Source organism: Amphiprion ocellaris, chromosome 19 (assembly GCF_022539595.1).
Source record: "Amphiprion ocellaris isolate individual 3 ecotype Okinawa chromosome 19, ASM2253959v1, whole genome shotgun sequence".
Taxonomy (NCBI): domain Eukaryota; kingdom Metazoa; phylum Chordata; class Actinopteri; family Pomacentridae; genus Amphiprion; species Amphiprion ocellaris.
In genome coordinates this window covers 26,190,081-26,214,263 of record NC_072784.1, presented here as the reverse complement: position 1 = coordinate 26,214,263, position 24,183 = coordinate 26,190,081, and the positions used below count along the sequence as shown (strand labels likewise).

Genomic DNA, 24,183 nt, shown 5'->3' with positions numbered 1-24,183 from the left:
ACTCGTCAAGACGCACAAAAATGTGACGGACACCCATGCCCGAAACACAACAGAAAGTCAGCCATTTTTAATTATGTGTGATATTTTGGCCGGTTTTGAATAATTTTTGGACATTTTCAAAAGCTATAAGCTCAAAGAGGGTAACCTTGACATAGTTCAAATTTGGTCAGGATGTACACCAGGCATGGGTGATTATCAAAATGCTCCACAAAAAACCTGAGGGCCTGGAAATGGCAGCCAGCGGAATATCGAGATTTCGCCATGAAAAAGGAAATGCTGTGAACTACCCTGTACATGCTCCAGTCTCCCTCAAACTTTACATGTGTGATCAGACTCTGGGCATGATGGCATTCGCAGGCCAATGTACAGTCACCGTGATAGAGCCACCTGGTGGATGGACAGGAAGTGCTGTCTAAATAGCCTGTACATGCTCCAATCTGCCTGAAACCTTACACCTGTGATCAGAGTCTGGCCTTCATCAGATACATAGGCCGAAATACACTCTCAGTCACAGCGTCACCTGGTGGACATGCTTGGATTCGCTGGCCAGCAACGATGTGAGGACCCGTTCAGTGTTGCTTGCAGCTTTAACTAGAATTTCTGTCCATGAAAGTAAGCCTTAGATGTACCATTACATTCTGCATAACAGAGATTTTTCATCAATTTCTCGCTACATTTGCCTTTTCAAAGGAAAGTTAACAGCGTAATGGGGCAAAAGAGAGAAGGCAGAGAGAAATCAGACGTTTTACAAATTTTTTGATCACGTTTGGGTGCAGAGTTCCCACAAAGCAGGAATATGTTTAATGTTGCACTTTATTCAACACTAATAACAACCTCCAAATGTGCAAAAAGTGACCTAAAGAGCAAATAATGGGCATAATACTGGAGTAATCTTACTTTACATACATTTTAACTGATTGACTGTAATGTGATTATAAACAAAGAAGCCCCAAATTATTCATACTGCTGTTTCTATAATGGGCAGATCTATCCACTCTCCACTCTCTGTAGCTCGAGCACACCAGCTCACCTCTGACTTTGGTTCAAGTGCAATATTGGAGTAATTTAGCCACACGTGTTTGAACTGAAAACCAATTCCAAAGAAGAAGAATGCCACAGAAAGCACCACCTAATAAGTCAACAGGATTAGTTCCTTAAGTTTGTTATATAATTAACCCTGGAAGTCTGAATCTGTGCTTTTAAGATTGTTATTGTTGTGCAGCAGTTTAAAGTTGGAAATGCTCTGCTGTTATGTTGACTGCTGATTTCACTCATAGTTGCCATGTTTACATGAGACCTTTAATTCCTCTTTAATTCGGAATTAAAATTAATTCCGCTTTAAAGTCTCCTGGTAAACACTTAATTCTGAATTAAAAAGTTAATTCTGAATAAACTTAATTCCGAATAAACTACCTGGTTTATTCCGATGTTAATTCCAAATAAGCTAATTCTTGTGTACGTTCTATTCATGTATGCAGTTAATTCCGCTTTAGTTAATTCCGGTCATTCTGCGCATGCTTGGCTCCTCATAGCGAGACGTAGCAACGTACACAGCTTGGTCTTCTGCCTCCCTTCTCTGGTATTCTATCTCTCTTCTCCTTCTCAAGTGACGCAACAGAAGTAGTACGCCATTGTCGAGTTGCTGTTTCAAAACGACAATAAAAAGCAAAGCAAAAAGCGTGCTTATTAGTTGTTCCTCCATGTTGTTGGGGAAAAGAAATGCCGTGGCAAATGGAGTTTGTTTTCTTCTGGTAAACAGGGATATGTCACATCCACTCCCTGTCCAATCAGAATCCTTTCCAACGCCCAAGCGATAAAGCGGAATTAAGGAAGGGGATAAATGTGCAGTCCATGTAAACCTTAATTGGGAATTAATATTTCCATGTAAACGCGAAGCACAAAACTTTAATTCTGAATGAGTAAATTCCGAATTAATTCTGAATTAAAAAACTTCATGTAAACGTGGCCAGTGTGTCATCTAGCACAGAAAAAGCAACACTTAAGCACATTGACAGGCTAAAAAACAACTCAGGTTACACCAGTGAGGGTCTTTAATTTGCAGAAGAGCAGATTGAAGGCCCTAAAATCAGTCTTCATTCTTCAGTCTGATGTCATCAATTAGCTTGTGTTGTTCTACCAGCTGTTCAACACATGCAACATATAACACAGAAACTATTCTTAAAAGCAGATAAGCACTGATAAGTTGACTAATTGATGAATCGATTCCAGTGATTTTGAAGACAAGTACAGTATGCTGTCATTAGTGAACATCTAAGCACATGGGTGGCCACTTGCTGCTTCCTTCCATCCATCTTTTTTCAAAATAACGGCGTAATTGTAGCTTTTGCATATCCAGTGCATGCAGTGCTTTTTGGAATCGTGTTTCTGGTATTTAGGAGATTTTTCTTTTTTTTCCTCACATGAAAATAGCAACGGCCCACGCTCGTGCACAGCACTTGAGCAGTGCCGGGTTCTGTTGTTTGTCCTGGGAATATACAGCAATTGTTCCTGTGTTTACTCTCGATGCTCTCCACAGACGGCCTAATGGAACTGGGGCAGTACAAGTCACACTGGCACGTAACCCGCAGAGAAGAGGCATAGAGACAAACAACATCACTCCCAACAAATTAGCTTTCACTCATTTAGAAGAGGAGAGTTAAACACATGGAGCAGAAATCCAGTACGTGCTGAGCTGTGAGCCCAATTGGGAATTTCTCTTCTAAATAGGGGCACAAACTAAGATTTCACGGACCGAGGAAGTAACTTGGGGACTGAAGACACAGCAGAAAGTGTAAATTGGGCTCGAGGGATACAGTTTTAGAGTCTGCTGTGTCTCAGCGTTACAGTTTGGAGGCACCTCAGGGTGTGTTTTTCATTGACTCTACTGTTTTTGAATTTTCTTCCTACATCCTGTCCGGCATTCCTGTGCCTGAGCCCTGTCGCCCAGCCAATGACACACACACACACACACACACACACACACACACACACACACACACACACACACACACACACACACACACACAAAAAAAGCTCAAAGACACTAATGTACAACCTTGGGGAGACGCACACGGTGTTGGTTTTTGCAGTTGTACTGACGTCTGCTCTCCGCCTGTCTGGCTTCATCTTTGAAGCGACACAAAAGAGGGTTCAAAGAGCGACGCCCTCTCCGGAAGCTGAGGAGCCTCGGTTGCTACAGCTACCCTGATGGCGTGTGTGTGTGTGTGTGTGTGTGTGTGTGTGTGTGTGTGTAGGCCATATGGAGTTTGTGTGTCTGTGTGTGTGTATATATATATATATATGTGATATGTGATGAAGGTCAAAACATTCGGCGCTGGTGCAGGAAAAGAAGAACAGTCGCTGTCGTCATTGTGGCACAAAACACACAGAAAAACACATCATCGGTTCCAAAGGTCAGTGTTCTATTTACCAGGCAGTAAAATTTTTACTCTGCCATTGTGGAGTGCAGTGAAGTGTGCCGAGGAGATTCAGTCTGAGCTCGTACCGAAAGACTTGTGGGAATACGTTTGATGCTGTGGCTCAGCTGGTGTCTGTTTATGAGTGTGTGAACAGAAACAAAACAGGAGCTGAAATTATTCTTTGCTTGACCAACTGACAGAACATTTACTTGCAACAACTCTATTTTGAAAATTAACTAATCTCTGAGTCATTTTTCAAGCAAAAATCACAATTTAAATGCCTTATTTTGGCTCTGGGAAACTGTTATGGACTTGGTTATTGGTTTCTCATCCAAAAAATGATCCCACTGTGTAAAAGAAGCTGTTTACGGAAAGCGATTCAAATTGTACTTAGAGATGTTTTTGGGATCTCCCTTCATGATTGCCGGCTGCTTGCTTGCATAAGCCTGTCTTTAAACGCTAATTACAGGAGAGGATGTGCGCTCGTGTCGGGTGAAATTGACTGCGTCTAGATGAGATCTGGTACTTGGGAAAGTGTTTCCGAGAGAATGTGTAACCTCAACTGTGTGTGATTCTACAGTGTAGAATCTACACTAGATAGAAAACCACAGGGCATGGAACAGGCCAGGACGGAGACTTTATGTCGATGCCGTCGCTGTTTGTCGCTTCTCTAATCTGCACGTTCGTATAAAACCTGCTTATTACAGAGCTTGAGACTGTGTTCAGCACACATGCTTGACTTTCTAAACTTGGCTTTACATAGAAAGCAACGTGTTTTCCCTAAACAAATCATCCTGGAGCTGTTATGTGGGAGGATTCTGTCTCTATTTGTGTCCTCTCCACTGTATGCTGGATTAACAGTGCTCTTTTTAATTGTTTCCTATGGGCTGGCCATAGACCACTTGTGTTTTCACACTTAAGACGGCAAAAGACTTCTTGTGTAACAGAACTTGGCAGAAGTTATTCATTTAACATTCCATTAATGTGGCATTTTTGCCTGTGTGCTATCACATCTAAAGTTCTTATGTCAAATCTACATTCAACGGCATCTGATGTAATTCCTTGAGGAAGAGCCGCTGGATAAGGCTTTCCGTTAATAGAACAGACGTCATCTTCCAGTGATCGTTTGTCATGTATTAAAGGCAGAAGTGGCCACACCTACAGTAACTATGTGAGCCAGGATGGTTGCGGGTGTGTTTCTGGCTGTCCAGGGTAGTCTTGGCCCGAGCTCAGACCCCAGGACGTTTGTGCCGGTTTCCTGTCATTGTTGTTGGTGGAAGATTCTCCAGTTTTGTCATCTTGATCCTCCTTTCCCCTTCGGCCTGCGAGAAGAAGCCAGGCAGCTCATATCAGGGCAGTGAACTGGACTTCACTTTGCATTGAAAACAGAATATAAATGGTAACAGCCACTAGTTAAATAGTGTGTCGTCCCAGCAACAGTCAGTCAGTGATGGTTTAAAGCAAACAGAGCAACCAGTTAATAGTTTGCAGTGTTTGTCTGTCGGTTATCATTGAAGCCATTGTGACAAAGCCAGGTACTGTTCAGGCTGCGTTTAGATAATGAAGTGCGTGTCATTGTGTTTGTCTGACAGGATCAGATAGAGCCCATGATTCATTCTTCTGCCGCTTGACGTTCGCTCATATGTTTGGGCATGTGTTGGATTTGTATTTGTTCTGTGTGGGTGTTTTTGCATTGATTTTAGCACATGAAACGGTGTGTCTATGTGAGAGGGTTTGGAAGTCAGCCAATCGTACTCTTTGTTGAGTTAGAAGGTCTTGAAATTCATTGTGCTTCAACTAAAAAAATGTGTATTAATAACAGCAACATGTTTCCTTATGAATATCAGTTTATGTGCAGTCTTAATGCTACGAGGAAAATTTTGCTATGGCGATGTATCGTATTGCTGCCTCTTTTTATTGATATGCTGGTGCCAGATTTTTCTATTTTTATCAAAATATGCTGGCGATCTTAAAAAATTCCCAAAACCAGTTTGACTTACCTGAGTCACTACTTAATGTCATCTCAAGGAACCACTTATGAAATAAATGAGGGTAAAGTGAAGAGAAGTTCACTAACCTGCAGTGAAGAAAAAGAAACTTTTGAAAGAAAAATGTCAGGTTAAAACATTAAAATCGAATAATAATGATAATGCACATACAGTGTTACGACTGACACTGAAATGCAATAAATACATAATTAAGTCCTCCTTTTTCCCTGATTAGAGACATTTTTTCTTCTTCAGTTGCACAGATATCGTGATGTATAGCTGATCTGTCTTTCAGTGTGTTCAATATCGCTGCATCACAGCTTCACTGCTATCATGAGTAATGATTCTATGATTCTAATGCTAAAGCAGACATGGCTGTATTCATTTTATTGGTCTGTAGTAGCTAAATAAAGATAAATGCACTCAATAAATATGTCTTATGCAATTATAATGAAGCCAGGTCAGGAGCAGATCACTTTCAGCTATCATTTTAAGTTGGTTTAGCTTAAAAATGTGGCTCAAGTTCATGTATTAAATATAAACAGTAAGTTTTTATCATGTCTGTTTTCCTACAACTACAAATTATCTGCAGAGGTTTAACTCTCATGTTTCATTAAAAACTTACTTTGACAAAGTGTGCTGATTCTCAGCCCTTTTATTCATTCAACTAATCAAGTTAAAAGATTTCAGTTTAGAAGAATTCATGACGTAGTTGAAAACTGAAGCTTAGTTAATTCCACTGAATTCTTCTTTGATGTTTTACAGTATGCCAACATGTTAAAACAAATACACACAATATCTTCTACAGTTACATTAATAGTCTAAAGCCACATGCAGAGGCCAGATTCTGTGTTAATGTGGCTTCATTTTGTGTCACCATACACTGGCTTTCAGTACACTTTATACAGGCCTCTGTTGTCCGACAGCTTTCATTGACGTAGTTGTTTTTGTGTGTCTTATGGGTGGGAATCCCAGGGAAACTCAGAGTATAATGCTATCACATAACACTGGCCAAGATGTCGAGAGTATCATGCACGAGTCATTATGATTTAGGATTAACAAAGAAGTAAAGAAAGCATGAAACACACTGAAGACAGACAGCCGACTTCTAAAAATGTGTACCAAAATGCATTCTTTTTTATTAGAGAGCAAACAGTGGGCTGAAGACAGGAAATGAGGGGAGAGAGAAGCAAGTGGAGGCCATGAAACAAAGGTCTGTGTCTGGCCTTCAATCGGGAACATTGTCATGGTCATTGTTTTTAACCCTCAGGCCACCAGGACAAGTCAGTTTTTAATACCAACACATGCTCACATGCACTATTGTTTAAATGTCACACTGTGATAAACTGTCTGGCAGGATGCCAGTTTAAATGTCTGCAGTAAAGGACGGATCCATGTGTATCGCAGCAGAACAGCACGTTGTTGTATCGATCAGGGTCGTAATAAATATTTAACGTTGACAGCGTATCATGATATGTTGCGGTTTACAGTCTCACTGTCCAAACAACGGCGCCACTGTCCCCTCCGCCGAGGCCACTGTGGCCCAGGTCAGGGGTGGAACCTGAAGCCTTTATGTGTGGGTGGTGGGTGGCTGCTCACTGGATCCCATGAGATGCTGGATGGAGACTCTACAATGCCACATTCCATTTCCCGCCCCGTTCTGCCAAAGGTTCACCACCCCGGCCGGACAATGAGCCGGGGTGCCGCGCCCTGGCCGGGGGTGGGGTGGGGGGAAATGACTCGCTGCTTACCCTGAAATAGACTCAACTCCCCCCAACATCCACCTCACTTCCCACCGAGCAACGCAGAGACCCTGAATATAGATATATACAGCAGAGACACAGCAAATGAATGCATGCTGTTGATGTGCATATTTACACAACCCAGTTTAAAGTGTTAATTTAGCCAGAAAAGGTTAATTAAGATCTTTTTTACAAGGCAGCAGCATAATTTAAGATGTACATACATATTAAAATTTAAACAAAAAAAGCACTCGGAGACCGCCAAGATTGTCCAGTCGTACCATTTCGGACAGATGAAATCTTTAATAAAAAAGATTACCTTGCGGTGAGCACAGGTGTGTGTTATGCATGTGTACGTTATGTATGGATACCAAATCGCATGATCTAAATATGTAGCGGGCAGTGGAAATTGATGGGACTCAGAAACACCTCCACAATTAATCAGTTGTTCCTTGTATCATTTCCGACAGATAAGTCCCGATAAGTCCGCAGCGGTCAATTTTTAGTAGGATTGCAATCATGTGATCATCAGCAGGCAGCTGATGTAGTGTTCACTTGTTGTCATAGTTACAGTGATGCTATCTCGAAATGATACAGAAATCTTCAACAAATCCGTGGATCCAGACTACAAGCCGCATCAATGCCAAAATGTAATCACTTGATCCTTGTGTCATTTCTGACCATCCCTGAAAATTTCATCTAAATTTGATTATCCGTTTTTGAGTAATGTTGAGAACAGACAGACAAACAGACAGATAAACGTGCGCTGATCGTCACAGAACTTTGAATAAATATGAGATTATTACAGTTCTCCACTAAAAGCAGCTTCAACAGTGCAACACAGCCTAAAGGAATGTTTTAAGTAGTAAATCTTATTCTCTTGCACCTCCTAATGCCTTTGCCATTATTGTTGCCCTCCACCTACATGAAATGTAGAAAATCACTATATGCATACAGTAAATATGCTGCATTGAGTTATAAAAGTACAGTGTTCGTTAATAGACACTGATTATAGAATGGCACGCTGATGTTTTTGCTTTTACAGTTGTCACTTCTACTTCTATGTAACAATGACGATGTACTGAGCCTTCATTGTTTTGTTGCCCAACTCCTATTTTTTCTACATTTTCTTCCCCTCTCTCTGTTGATGAATGTTCTACACCAGGAGTGTCAAACATAAGGCCTGCGGGCCAAAACCGGCCCGCTAAAGGGCCCAATCCAGCCTGTGGAATGACTTTGCAAAGTCTAAAAATTACAGAGGTGAAAATGAACCCTTACTATGAAAATATTTAAAGACACTGAACATTGTGCAATATAATGTGATTCAGCAGCTTCAGTAGTACAGAACTTGGTTTGGTGGAACTCTTGATGATGTGTTGCCACAACTTTTATGCATTTTTTTCTGCATAAATTTTATACATTTACAAGGCAAGGGGACAGCTTAACCTTTTCCTTCTTACTCCACAGATGTGTAAATGGGTGTAAATTTTAAAACATTTCCAGATCTTGACAAGTTGTAAAATATTATGTTGTTGAGTTCCAGATACCAGTGACCAAATGTTTTGTGCCTCTGTAGACACACTGTGATCTGTAGTTGTAATACACAAATGATAAACAGAGGCATAATATTGTTGAAATTGCACTTATCTTCAAAAATTTCAGGTTGTTCATAATTAAATGTCTACATTTTCAGAATGTGCTTTTTTGCACTAAAACAGAGGAAACATTTGGAATTGACGTTATTTATTGGTTATAATGCTCTGATTTTAGTAGTCCGTCCCACTTGAGATTAAATTGGGCTGTATGTGGAACTAAAATGAGTTTGACAACCCTATTCTAGACATTAATCTGTGCAGTGTGTTGTGTTGTGTGTTAAAGGAGGGAGAGAAACTTGTGTTGGAGTTTGTTCAACTCGTGCGGCGTTCAGGTCTGTAGGGGTGGAGGGTCAAGGACAGGAAGACTGGCAGAGGAGATAAAACTTGTTGACTTCTTGGTTTGTGATAGGACCAAACCGTGAGGCTTAGGGCTGGGCTGATCTAATGCAATCGTGATTTTTAAAAATGAAAGCTGTATGGTGAGACTCTAGCTCCATTTTCAAAGTGATGGTTTGGCCTCTTTGGTAATCAAGACCACTCCATTTGGACTTATCAGTGTCCGAATCCCTGCTGTGATGACGGACGTTACTTTTCTGTTTTCAGGCCTTCCCCCTAAAGAGCCTATTGTAACGGGAACCCTCGGCAGAACCTTTCTTTGGTGTCTTTTGTAGAGCCAGTTAGTCCCATCCTCAGATGGAAGTAGGGGGGACAGTAGGGTGCTTTGTTCAACCCCTGTGCTTGCCTCGCAGCTGGTTCAGGGGTCCAGCTTGAAACCCAACACCCCCGTCCTGCCTGAGAGAGTGGTGCGCTCCATGCACTCAACAGGACAAAACTTGTGCTGTGGTTAAAAAGGAACCAGGTTTACATCAAACATTTATTAAGTCTGCCCTTGAGGCTGTTAATCTTCGTCAAAAAACTACACATGACAATCACAAGGGCCCCGAGGCTGGAGATTCGTCATGTCACTGAGTAACCATGGTGCCTGGCAGTGTGTCGCTTTAGTGGTTATACTTTATGCTGATCAAAGAGGCCAAACTCATGGGAGAGCTGCCGTCTCCTATTAGAGCGACAGAAGAAGCAGGGATGAAAGAGGGGCTGCTTGAGATGACATATCAGCATTCAGAGCTCAGCTGAGTGTGACAGGTCGCAGCTGATGATTCGCAGGACGCTGTGAGTTTGTTGGATATCATCAGCAGTCGAAAGCAGCTGTTTGAACAAAATAGGAACCGTGGAAATACGTCAGAGAGGCATTTATGTAATAGGAAATTTAAGCATGTGACCTTTTATTAATTTTTCTACCCTGCTTAAGTGAAACAAAAAGAGCGGTTGAGTCAGTGGGCCAAGTGTGAGGAAAATATGAAGTACCTGGCAGCCTCAGTGGCAGAGCTGCAGCTACTGGCACATCTAACACACATTAAGTCCCACACACACACACACACACACACACACACACACACACACACACACACACACACACACACACACACACAGAAACACACAAACACACACACAAATTGCTCCCTGCATGCCAGACAGCGAATGGCTTGCAGCTCCAGCTCTCCGATGTCGAACATTATCAGCAGAGAAACTGGCAGATGCAGATCTCCAGTGGGCGAGTTGGAGGGTGATAAACATGATGGATAATGGTTATGGAGGCTTGTTGCTCCCTGAAAGGAAGCAAATTAATCAGTCTGGCTTTTCACTCAACTGTTGGTACCTCCAGGGCAAAAAATGAAATCCTGAGCACCTGTTGATGTTTAATCACCTTTATTCGGAGTGGGGCATCATGGCAATGTGGATGGCGAGCCCTGACTTGGAAATGTCTCTGCACAGGGCTCCTTTGCAACCTGAAAAAGTATGGATTTAGGAATAAATGTAAGTCAGACTTTCTACAAATATATTAATCATGCAAGATATTTTTACTGGTGTTTGTAGCAGGCAGCCAGTGCTGCATAACCTCTTTGTGAAAACTTGATGTTGTTTGAAGCAAGTCAAGAAGTCTGTCTTGCCCTGGATTCCTACGCAGAGCCGAGTACGTCACTGCCTGCAAAACAGTTCTGCCCCAAGAGCCTCATAACTGCACCAAAACAGGACATCCACCACCAAATTAGTCTGACAAAAAATCTTTTGAATTGCACACACACACGCACACGCACACACACACACACACACACACACACACACACACACACACACACACACACACACACACACACACACACACACACACACACACACACACACACACACACACACACACACACACACACACACACACACATTCACACACACACACACACACACATCAAATCAAATAAAATCAAATCAAATCAAATCAAATGCCTGTATTGTCATTGGACATATGTACAATGAAATTTTGAATGCCTCTCCTTCGTGGGATAAAACGATAACAGGTAAGATAAAAAAAAATGTACATATATATATATATATATATATATATATATATATATATATATATATAGATAGATAGATAGATAGATAGATAGATAGATAGATAGATAGATAGATAGATAGATAGATAGATAGAGATATTACTGTTTATTACTGATTAAACTGTCAAACAATAGAAAAAATACCCGTATAAATTCCCACTATCCAAAATGAGGTAACTTGGTTTGTCTAATCAAAAGTCAAGAACCCAAAGATGCTCAGTTTATTATCATGTATCACAAAAAAATCCATCAAATATTTGTTATTTTTGTTTTAAAAAGACCAAAAGGATTATTATATCATTAGAAAACTTCCTAATTAATAAATCTAGCTGTCTCCTAAAGGTCACACGATAAGTATGAAGGACCTTGAGATTAGTAACTGGTCAGAAAAAATACATTTAGATTCTGATACACAAATCTGTAATGGATTTTCTGATTTTCTTTGCCTTTTTTGTAATCTAATAGATAATTTGATCTCTGATTTATTTAAATTCCTTGTTAGTGGAGCTGATAAAGAGCTCAAATGTGACAAGAGGCTTCACGTCAGTGTTTCAGTGTTTTTATGTAAAATCCTAATCTCTCTAGTAATTATAGCTGCTAGATAACTGCAGTGCTGTCCAAAGCACATACAGTGTGTAACTACATGCACAGTACTAATGACTGTAACAGTAAAAGCATGAAGTAGTGCAAAATAAAAACTATTTCCAAATTCTACTTAAATACACACTACTGTTCAAAAGTTTGGGGTCACACAGACAGTTTCATGTTTTCCATGAAAACTCACACTTTTATTCATGTGCTAACATAACTGCACAATCATCAATTAGCCTTTCAACACTATTAGCTAACACAATGTAGCATTAGAACACAGGAGTGATGGTTGCTGGAAATGTTCCTCTGTACCCCTATGGAGATATTCCATTAAAAATCAGCTGTTTCCAGCTAGAATAGTCATTTACCACTTTAACAATGTCTAGACTGTATTTCTGATTAATTTATGTTATCTTCATTGGAAAAAACTGCTTTTCTTTCAAAAATAAGGACATTTCTAAGTGACCCCAAACTAGTGGTAGTGATAAGATGATTGAATGCAATATCTTTTCTGTGTGAGGGAACCATACACTGTAAAAAAAAGTTTAAACAGGGCAATATTTCAAAAAAGTATTAATGTATAATAGTATTGTAAAATATAGCAAAATAACCACCCCCATTTCATTGAGAAAATTTTTTTAGCTTTATTTTTCATTAGCACATGTATTATCTCAAATGTTTATATTGATACAAACTGATGAATTGCAATAAATTTGCAAATGTTTTTAAGTCTCTTCTGTCAAAAATAAAATCCTTTTTTTTCTCTTCACTTTTTTCATTTTAGGGTTGTTTGAAGTTACAGGTTTTAGAATGTTATTTTATATTGAACACGAAGATTCACTTTCTAATATGGGAATTTTGATGTATTTTTTAAAAAAAATGGGAGAAAAATTTTTAAACTCATTTTTTAATGGTTTTTCAAAGTTATGGGTTTTCAGTTTTATTTTACATTACTTGACAATTTGCTTTCCAGTATGGGAATTTCATTGGAATTTTTGTGTATTTTTTTGATAATATGGGGGGAAAACTCGTATGCACCAGAAACTCAATTATTTCTTTTTTTTGTGAACTCATTTAATTTGTCATTTCTAAATTTGGCTAAAAAAATATGGAGGAAACAACAATATATTCTTTGTTGTTCAAAATGTTAATGTTAAGGGAAAGCAATAGTATAATGTAGTGCATGTAGCATGTTTCCTCTTTGGACAGAGATGTTGTTGTAGTTTGAATAAAACCAAACACAACTGTAGGAACTTTGTCTACACCAACTGAATTGTTGAATTGTAATAACTTCCTTTTGAGTCATGGTGATATTTTGCTCTCGTGTCATCATTGGTTTAACATTTAAATTTGCTCATGACTTTAGTTTATGACTAAACAGTGCAAAACTAATAATGTTCCCCTGAAGCTCAGCTCAGCTTATATTGTCTGCATTTTATGCTTTTGCTACATGGCTAAATGCTATGATAATAAAACAGAAAAACGGCAGCAGTTTGCAATTTCATCTCTTGTCATGTGTACCAATTAGGTTTAATTTTCATTTATATAGACGTCTTGCATAGTAGAAAAAAATGATTCGTGGACTTTTTTTTACACATCTGTGACCTTCTGTGCAAGATATAAAAGTGAGATTTTCAGCAGCATCGTTTTGTCAGATGCCTGTGAGTTGAACTTTGCTTCTGTATCTTATCTCCTAGTTATCACAGCTTCCTGAGGAAAATCCAGAAATGAGTCTTCACCAGGGTCACACCAGTCTGGGTGGAGGGATTGTAAACTCTTAAAAACACTCAGACCAACTGTGCCGGAGCAGCTCTGAGTTCTGTGTGACTCAGAAGTGTGTTTGAGGAATATTAAAATGGGACCTGGTGTTGTTTGGGAGTGATTGGTATTCAGAGCAAATGCTTATTTTTTAGTTGCCAAACTCTTTGCAGTGGAGATAGAAACTATTCTCACATGTCTGTTTCCTAAAAGAAGGTGTTTCTGGGTGAAAAGCTGCAGCTCACTCTCAGCTGAAAGTGAAAATATTATGCAATTCTGCTTTCTGCATGATAAAAAAAATCTTTTATCGGCACTGCCCAGTGTTACTTAACACTGTGTCACCCAGGTCACTGTTACTGCTAAGAGTAGGAGATCCAGTGAGTTTAACGTTAACAGATTCATGAAATTAATTGTAAAAGTCATTCAAGGTCAGATCGACCACAAATTACAAAAGTGTTTTAGTGCTGAAAAATACAATCCAACTCATGATACATCCCCAGTGAATAACAGTGATATTGCAATAACCAGTGCACTAAAAGATAGTTACTCCGCCAAGGAACGGAGTGGAGTTACATGACGATAGGTGTACTTTTGTCTCTCTGTCCATCCGTCTGTCTGTTTGTCTGTCTGTCTGTGCGCAACATTATTCAAAAATGGACCAACAGATTTGGATGAAATTTTTAAGGAAAGTTCAGAAATGACACAAGGACCAAGTGATAACATTTTGGCAGTGATGCAGCTTAGAGTCTGGATCCACGGATTTGTTTAAGATTTCTGTACTGCGAGATAGCAGCATAGAGTTTGCATGTTCTCCCTGCGCATGCATGGATTTTTTCCGCGTACTCCAACTTGTTTGTCTGTATATGTAGCTCTGCAACAGACTGACGACCTGTCTAGGGTGTCCCCTGCCTTCACTCTAAGTCAGCTGGGATAGACTCCAGCCCCCCATGACCCTAATGAGGATTAAGCGGTGTATAGATAATGGATGGATGGAGATAGCGGCACGGCGTCACTGTAACTATGGCTGCAAGTGAACACTACGTCAGCTGCCTGCTGACAATTGCATGATTGTGGTCCTACTACAAATCCACCGCTGCAGACTTATCGGGACTTATCTGTCAGAAATGATCCAGGGGCTGAGCAGCCTTGGTGGAGTACTGCCCTCTCTGAGTGCTGTTCTTGTTTTACACTTGTAACGCTAGCATGGCTAGCGGCTTGTCCACACACCACGTTAAACAGTCCTTGTTTGGTTCAGGTGAAAAAAGAGAAACATGCAGAAATATACATTATTAAGATCATATGGACTTAAAACATTACCAATTTTAAACGTTTTCCTTTTTTTTTTTTTTTTTTTTTACATTAGCTTGTTTTATATTAGATTATTGTTCCCCTCTTTGTGTTGGATAAACTCAGACATCCTGTTGGAATCTGTCAGGTTTCCAGACTTTGTCAGGCTGTTTTTTCCTTTAAAAATAAAACTGTAGTATTAAAGAGGGTTCAGAAACTGATTAAACTTGTTTTATCTGTATCATTATTCATGATTCTGAGTGTGACGAGGTGTGCATCTAATCAAAGTGTTTCACTTACTGCCTTCATTTTTTAGCTGCCAAACACAGCAACATAATCTGTTTATCATCCCTTTATGGACACTAAAGGCTCCTTTTGCTCATTTTTAATTCACTCCATCCTCTACATGCAACCTAATTAAAGTTTTTTGTACCATGGCGGTGTGTGTGAGTGCATATGTGTTGCTGTGCATTTACTTGCATGTCTTTGTGTATTGATTTTTTTTTCATGTTAGGAAGTTACGCCAATGCAGAGGGAAGCATATTGAGGGAAGATGTGTCAACAGTTCCTGTTCAACACTTCCCTCCTCACAGGGAAAGTTTGTGTCACTGAGAGTGTGTGTTCTCGAAACACTGTTTTGTGTTGTTTCTTTTTTTCAGAGAGGGCAGGGCAAAAGGAATATTTCACACAATAGGAGATTACAGAGTGATCTTAAAGTGATGCAGAAATATTGATGATGGTGAGGAGTGTGAAACAAGGCATGCACGGAACTGAGCTTATTTTATAAATGCCCAAAGTCCCCACAAAGATTTACAAAGATTTGCTGGAATTTTATTAGATTGATGAGCAGTAACAAAAAAAAAATAGACACTAAGCATAATATAAATCTTGTAATGAGTGTTTTTACAGTGTTCAAAGTATTGAAGTATAAACAAAATCAAGAATCCTGTAGTCACTCAAGTTCTCTGCAGATTTATGCAGCAAAAAAAAAAAAAAACAAACGTCTAGTATGCTAGAAAATCTCTGTCTGTTCCCGTTGATTTCTACTACAAGATGTATTTCTTGAGAATTCTGGACTTCCACGGCCCTTCTGTAGAGTCTCTGTAACCAAACAAAATCTGAAAAAGCAGCATCAGTAGATAATTTTATCGACTTTGCTTCCATAGATCATGTACTCGCACATGCTTTAGGGTTTGGGAAAGTCTCTAAACTAAACAAAGTGTCAGAGGAGGCACAGAAATGTTCCTGAACTGACCTGACCTCAAGACTGAGCCTGTCTGTAGCGAATACTTAGCACAGTGTGAATGAGAGCAGATAAGGCAGCTGAATATATCACAGTCACAGCTGATTGCTTGAGGAGGAGTTATGATATGAGCTGGGAGTTTACGGAACGTCCCATGAATGTTCTCTCTGGTGCACGCAGCATATCAGCAGTTCATTTTCTGACTGTGACGTTATGAAGAACTTAGATCGCATTTGATGTTGCAGAAACACACACATGCGTGTGTCTTCGGTTCCCATTCAGGCTTGTGTGTGTTCAGCAGATTCCACAGATTTCAGACCCGCGTGGAGATTCTTCGGCCCTCCACTCCTCTCCGGCACAAACCCTGCTCTGTTGTCGCTGCCAGGGCCTCCCTCACCCTCTCTCTCTGAACACCAACCAGAGCGACAGATGAGTGTCAGGGAGTGTGATGCCAAGACTGCAGGGTGTCTGGGTCAGTGTTGCATCTCTGGAGTTTCAAAACTGTGCACGTGGTGATCTGACTTGCTCTGAATCATACTCGGTAGCTTGCTGTGACAGACTGAGAACTCCTTGTTCTTTCAAAAATGCAATCGCATTCACAGCCTTCATGCAGATAAGGCTTCGCTGTGGCATCTCACAGCTCACAGTTAACTCTGTTAGGTGGTTTCAGGCTTTCAGACGAAGGAAAGTCAGTAATAAGAAACGCTCAAACACTCACACAGCTAAGCTAACCGTCAAGGATCAGCAGAGACTCTAGAAGGCTCAACAGAGACTCTTTTTCCTAAGTAATCTGAAGAAATTTGGATTATCCCCCAAACTCCCTAGCAACTTCTACAGATGCAAAGTGGAGAGTGTCCTGACCATTTCCATCACGGTATGGTATTGGAACTGCAGAAGTAAGGACAGGAAGGCTCTCCAGCTTGTAATTAAGACTGCACAATTCATCTGTGGAGCAGCCTTCCCCCCACTACAGGACATTTACATTGACTGGGTCACAAAGAGAGCACACAGCATCATCAAGGACCACACCTACCCACAGCACACGCTGTTCACACTTCTGCCGTCTGGCAGACGCTACATGAGTGTGAAAGCAAGGACCACTGGACTAAAAAACAGTTTCTATCCACAAGCCATCAGGCTACTAAATCACTGACTCACCTACAATATCTTATAAATAGCAATATTTTGCAACATATCTCCTGCCTTTGCACATATCAATGTTTGCACATATCAACGCCTGTTCACATATGACAGTATTGTATTGTTTACATATGACAGTATAGCACAAATTGCTAACATTTGCACAAAAAAATTTTTTTATTTTATTTCGTTTTTGTTATATTGTGTTTTATGTCATTTTATTTTATTTCTTCAATTGTGTGAAGGGAATTCGCAAAATAAGAATTTCATTATTCAGGGTAACCACAGTGTTTCTGCTGTGTATATGACAATAAAGTTCTTGGATCATTAATCTTAAATCCAACAGAATCAAAGATATAAAAATCAGCCTCCACTTCTCTGTTTGGTCTGTACTTTCACATTTAAAGGGCTCTTTGAGGAAGGGTGTTTTAGTCTGTTCTCGTTTGGGTGTGACACTTCAAAAAGAGCCATTTTTGTATAATGACTTACCACCATGATGAAACTGCAGCTGCAGGGCTCTTATCAGAAAACATCTAATCAGCTGTTCAGCTACTCAGCAGGCTCTTGACAGACAAAGATGCTCAATGTGCATCACTGATGAGAACAGGTTACAAAACTGCCTGCATTTCAGATATCATATCTGAAGAAGAGTGTGGCATGACAGTGTTAGCTATCATAGAGCCTTTGGATGAGAAGCTTTGGGGCGTTGTTCATCTAGGTTTTGTTAATACTCCTGATCTGCATCTTGAACTTGGGCGTGATCCAAGACAAACAGATTAAATCCTTTGATAAGGGCTCTTTTTGTTTTACCTCTAAGATTAAAAGAATCCTTTCTTTGACAGATACACACATAGTCCTTCATGCTTTTCATTCATCCAGATTGGACTACTGCAACTCTACTGCAGATTGCATTTAACTGGTAACTTTACCTTATTATTCCTATTTTAGCTTTGCTTTTCTGGTTGTCTGGTCATTTCAGAATTGATTATAAGGTTTTATTGTTTGTGTTTAAGTCTTAAGCTTCAACAATCCTTTCCATTTATTCCAAAATCTGGGTTATAAACAAATAGGAATTGTGCATTTTCTTTTACTGCCTCTAACCTTTGGAACAGTGGACATCTTTACACCAGACTTTTAAATTCTTGGTTAAGACATTTTAAAGACTCTTGCTCAAGAGTTTGTTAATAATTTCGTGGTAGGGTGCAAAACATTTCTGGTTGCAAGTCACTCAACTGGTTTTGCACTTTTGTTTCTTTGTGGATTAAACAAATAAGATATAGCAGGTTAAATATTGAGCTTTAGAGTGGCTTGTTGTGCAGCCAGGCGGTTTCAGTGGTGTTCCGTGATCATGCAAAGACTGATACTGGATTTTCAGGGCTGATAGAGATTTTTAGGGAGTAAAAACTAACAATATCAATATATTTGCTGATATTCTTTAAACATATACACATAGTCATTGTTTCTTAACTTTCCAGTAATCTATTTCACAAACTAGTTACTGTGAAGACAGTTGGACTTTAACTGTGACGTGTGCTCTGTTACATGTGCTGCAGACTGTGGCGAAAATGTTGTAAACACTGGAGTTGGAGTCGCAATCTGAGGGAGTAACTTACACGCCGAGTGGAAATTTCCTAATTTATTTGAAATAGTCTTTTCAGCTTAGTCATGGCAGCATATTTATGCAACAGTAAAGCTTTTCTGCCTCAAGACACAAATGGTTTGTAGGAGAATGAGCATCTTTATTCATTATTTGTCCACAATTTTAATCTGTTGGCTGGAAATGCATCTGAAAGTACACCATAAAAGTGAAACTGCAAGTTTCTTGGACTCATCAATTTAATTTCTGCCTCCTTTTTGGTGTGCTGAGTCCATAAGTACACTTGTACTAATAAACAGTAGTGCAGTTTGGGCAGTGTGCTGTTGTCACATGACATGATTTCTAGGAAATGAAGTTCCCTGTTTTGGAACCATCACTGTGCTCACATCACAGTGTTCTTTTTTCATCCCCTAACTAGTTGCATAATGTTAACTTTAACTGTTTTCCTTGTTTTTCTGAAAAAGTTTAATTGGAAATAGCATATTTTCCTTGGTATCAGTCATTCCTGGAAACAGGACCAAAGGCAAAACTTTTTTCAGGTGTTTTATTGAGAGAAAAGTTATTTTTGTTGGAGGTGGGATGTTGTCAGCTGAGAACAATCATCTTACGTAGCACAGCAAAGTGACAGTCAGTGCCGCTGTCAAGTTGTATTATGAGAGAAAATGTTGAGTCAGGCTGGCTCAGTTTATTAAAATGTCCACAGTTCATTTATGTTTTAAGTGCTTTTAATCCACATGGCCGCTGCCAGTGTTTTCTGTAGAAAGTGACTCATTCACACTGACTTATTTATAGGAGCTTCATTGTCTTGGAGTGCTCAGTTGACCGAGGGTGGGAGCTCTGATGTGGAGGGAGTGTCGGGTCAGATCTGGTCACACTGACAGAGATTATCCCGACCTGACTGTCCCTCCAGAGCTAGATGTGGCTCTATACACTGAGTTAACCTCTTGATGACAAACCCACTAAAGTTCCCCCTCTGCTAAATAAAGAAACCGCTTCATCCATACAGCGGAAGGGAGGTTCTGGGATCGAGCTTGAGTTTTTTCCTGAATGACAATACAGCTCTAACTCTTCCTGCCATCCCAGAGCAGGCCAGGGTGAGGGGAGGCGGTCAGAGGTCGACGCCCAGCTTCCATTGTCCTTCATGGAGCCTGAAGCGAGCTGGGCTGCGAAACCCACCGGAACCGGTCCCTTCCTCAGAGCTCCCCCTCCTCAAATTCTCCACAAACCTTCCCAGCAGACTTCCAATCACATGCCTCCAAGACCCGCTTCCTTCCTGGCGAACAGTCGGAGTCACATGGACTCAGCGAGCAGCTTCGGTTTACTCATGATTGTTAAAAATACAGTGCACAACACAGCAGCATGCCGCAGCTGGCTGCATGTTCAGCCTCGGCTTCATTTTCATGGTTAACGACTCGCAGGAGCTCTCCGTGATCTTTGTGCCTGTCGTTCTTCCTGACCAGACACCCATGGTGGAGGTATTTTTTAAGAAAGCTAACATTATGGTGTACTCCATACAGATTATTAACTTTTTCTTTTTCTGCTGCCTCTTCCAGGAGGTGTCCACTGAGCTGAGACCTCGTCTCTGTGTGATCCAGCGAGGCCCCAACGGATATGGCTTCAACCTGCACAGCGAGCGGGCGCGGCCAGGCCAGTACATCCGAGCTGTGGATGAAGACTCTCCAGCGGAGAGGGAAGGCCTGCAGCCCAAAGACAGGATAGTGCAGGTACTTTCATAACACTGAGAAGCTGTAATTCTTCATGCTGTATAATGAGGAACATTATTTAGCTTAATAATAACACTTACTTTAAGATCATTTTCCAGTTGAGAAACAACATGCATGGTGTATTAGTAGCTACAGCAGAGAAGATACAAAAAAACAAATCTGCCTGGACCGATGAATTTGAAAAACCAGGACAAGTGGTACAAAAATTACCCTTTTTCGTGACGGTTTAGATTTGAACTGAAAGACAGGCAAACAGTAAATTTACGTGTCTATTAAAATAAATGTTCATGCTATTTTTGCAGTTTTTTTTAATTGAAATAATTTACGATTGGATGCTCAGCTGAGTTTTATCTAATTATTTTTCTAAAAAGATTCCCAGAAGAAGTTCCCCTGTACAGAAAGTGGAAAAATACACAACTCTTGACCTTTTTTTCCTTCTTTTCACAGTCAATGAATATTTACCAAACAGGTTCACAAATTAAATATTTGTCTTTTGGGATCAAAAGATTATCTGCCAACCTGGAAGCTCCTTGAACAAAATGGCATAAAAAGTACCATGACATTTATGAGAACATAACTTTACCCAATAATATGCCCGCTGCTGGTGTATCCTGATTAGTCTGCCGTACTTCCGCTCTAGACAGCCTCTAGTGATTTTCTTTACTTGTGTAAAAATAGAGAATAATGGCGTGGCGTGTAATCAGGCCTCCTGCAATGTTAAAATAGAAAGTCTTTGTTGTCTCTGTTCATGCCTGTCCTGTGATGCAAGAATTAATTTTACAGGTATAAAGTATGAAGTAATCAAGTAATAATGATGTACACAAAGACTGTTAAAATCTTTGCATACATTGTTTTCATTATTGACATCTGTAGCCAAATATGTAAGAAAAAATGACTGATACCTAATTTAACATGGGAAATAACTGATACAAAGTTCTATGTACGAAGTACATCATATCCACTTGATAAAACTTAGAGACAAGTAAATAGTCCACCTTTAATTGATCGATTGGACTAATTTGAAACAATGCAGCACATCTGAGGGTTTAAACTTTTATGTCAGTGCTTTTACAGATTCATGCACTTTTAATGCTCCATTATGTTACACAGTGAATATTGAACCAATGCCTGACTTTTTAACTCTGTAATACAGTGCACCTGACTCAAAAACCCTCACAGTTCTACAAACAGCCCAGCAAACCTAACAGCTAACTGGATGATTCGCTAGTTTCAGTGCAGAGAGCCAAAAATGTTGCTTAAGAAATACTAGAAAAGCACTCAGAGAGCGCAGTACTGCACCAAGGCTGTCCATTCCCCCATATGGCATTGTCAGAAATGCAGCATTTTTTTGTAGCAAGGCAGCATTTGTTTATTAGTTACTGATTATCAGAAATCTCAGCTACATAGAATGTGGCCATTTAATATAGATGTACAAAGAAGCAAATGGACCTTGCGCTGAGCAGAGTCGTGTGTTATGCATGTGTACAATATGTACGAATACCGAATCGTGTGACCTAAATATGTGGGTGGCAGGAATTGATGGGACTCGGAAACACCCTAACAATTTAATGAATTGCTCCTTGTATCATTTCTGATAGGTCTGCAGCGGTGGATTTGTCATAGGATCACAATCGTGATCGTCAGCAGGCAGCTAGCGTTCACTTGTTGTCATAGTTACAGTGACACCGTGCTGCTATCTCGCAATGGGAAATCCTTAACAAATCTTTGGATCCAGACCATAAGCTGCATCACTGCCAAAATCTAATCATTTGGTCTTTGTGTCATTTCTGATCTTCCCTGAAAGTTTCATCCAAATCTGTTAGTCTGTTTTTGAGTAATGTTGTGAATAGACAGACAAACCAACATGGATCATCACATAACTCCACCGCGTTCCTTGACAGAGAAAATAGACAAGTCTCTCTTATCCAGTCCAGCCTTGTTGTATTTCTTTAAACCAATCATCTCGGGTGCAGCTAAGCGAAGGATGCAGCTTCAGTGTCTCTTTACAATTGTGATGAGTGGAATTGTTTTGGTTGCACTGTCATTAAAACAGATTATCAATGGATAAAACTAGAAGGGAATGTTTTACTGCATGATCCAAATCCTCAGCAAAACTTGAAATTTGCCACCTTAGTAAAGTGAATTTTGAACCCACAGATAGTGAAGTGGGAGAACAAAGGCTTCTACCTGCAGCCTACATCCAGTGAGTCAGACTAAAATCAATCTTTCTTTGGTTTCTGACTCATAAAAGTCATTGCTGCATCCAATAGTAATAGAAAAGTGATCTGCGTTGCATTGCTTTTTAGTTGGGAATTCTTTATTTTCCACAAAGTCAGTCATTGTCAGTGCTGCCACTAGTTAGCTAACAAAACCGATCTAGGACCTCCAAGGCAACCAGCCAGCACTAGAACAAAGTAGAACTTCACTAATCTGTAAAATAGTAATTTAGATTTTTAATCAAGTTTCACAGACAGTGTTAAATCTGAAACCGAAACTCGATTTTTCCCAAATTGCTCATCCCTAGTGACATACAATCCAGCAGGTTTTATAAATACTGTTCTCAGAGGTGAAGAAGTAGTTTCCCAAAGTTAACTGTGAGCTAAGAGGAATATGATGTGAACAACACACATGACAGCCTCTGTGTGGGGTCTTAAATCCATCAGAAGTAACAGCCTCACACTGGGATGCAGAGATTGTGTGTGTGTGTGTGTGTGTGTGTGTGTGTGTGTGTGTGTGTGTGTGTGTGTGTGTGTGTGTGTGTGTGTGTGTGTGTGTGTGTGTGTGTGTGTATTAGCAAACAATATCACTCAATATGCTGTCATAAAAACAATAACATTACCAAAGTATTAAATAAAAAATTGAAAAAGAAAAAAATACTATTGATTGTCTGGACTAAAGAAATGAATAAGATGATAAAAGGAGAAACAGAATGGCAACAAAAAGAAGAAATTATAGAGTGTGCCACGTCTATAATAGGTTGTGTCAAGATAATTGCCATATTCAGTGATGTTTTAATTATGTGTCACTCATCTTCTGACATGCAGTCACTTATTACATTCCTCCGCTAATAGAATCAATTCCTTTTTTGCTGTTGTCTTGCAGTCTAGAAGTTTAGAATAAACAAATCAAACATTTCAAAGTGTTCCTCTCTTATACCATTGGGTTTACCACATTTACACCACCGTTCAAAAGTTTGGGGTCACATAGAAATGTCCTTTTTTTTGAAAGAAAGCATTTTTTTTTCAGTGAAGATAACATTAAATTCATCAGAAATCCAGTCTAGACATTGTTAATGTGGTAAATGACTATTCTATCAAGAAAGGGCTGATTTTTAATGGAATATCTCCATAGGGGTACAGAGGAACATTTCCAGCAACCATCACTCCTGTGTTCTAATGCTACATTGTGTTAGTTAATGGTGTTGAAAGGCTCATTGATGATTAGAAAACCCTTGTGAAATTACGTTAACACATTAATAAAAGTGTGAGTTTTCATGAAAGACATGAAATTGCCTGGGTGACCCCAAACATTTGAATGGTAGTGTAAAAACAGGGAATAATGTGCAAGATCTCTAAGTTAGCTATACCATATATCTAGCTTTGGACGAAGCTTTCTCAATTGGATTAATATATCATAAAGACAGCAG

The 24,183-nt window shown here is 39.8% G+C and overlaps 1 protein-coding gene across 1 annotated transcript in view; it reads left to right on the top strand.

Annotated features, from left to right (window-relative positions):
• nherf1b (NHERF family PDZ scaffold protein 1b) overlaps positions 1–24,183 on the top strand; it is a 38,310-nt gene that overhangs the window by 4,777 nt on the left and 9,350 nt on the right. Inside the window, exon 2 of the mRNA XM_023265416.3 lies at positions 20,367–20,537. Within this exon, the coding sequence (XP_023121184.2) occupies positions 20,367–20,537 (171 nt within the window). The remainder of the gene's footprint in view (positions 1–20,366; positions 20,538–24,183) is intronic.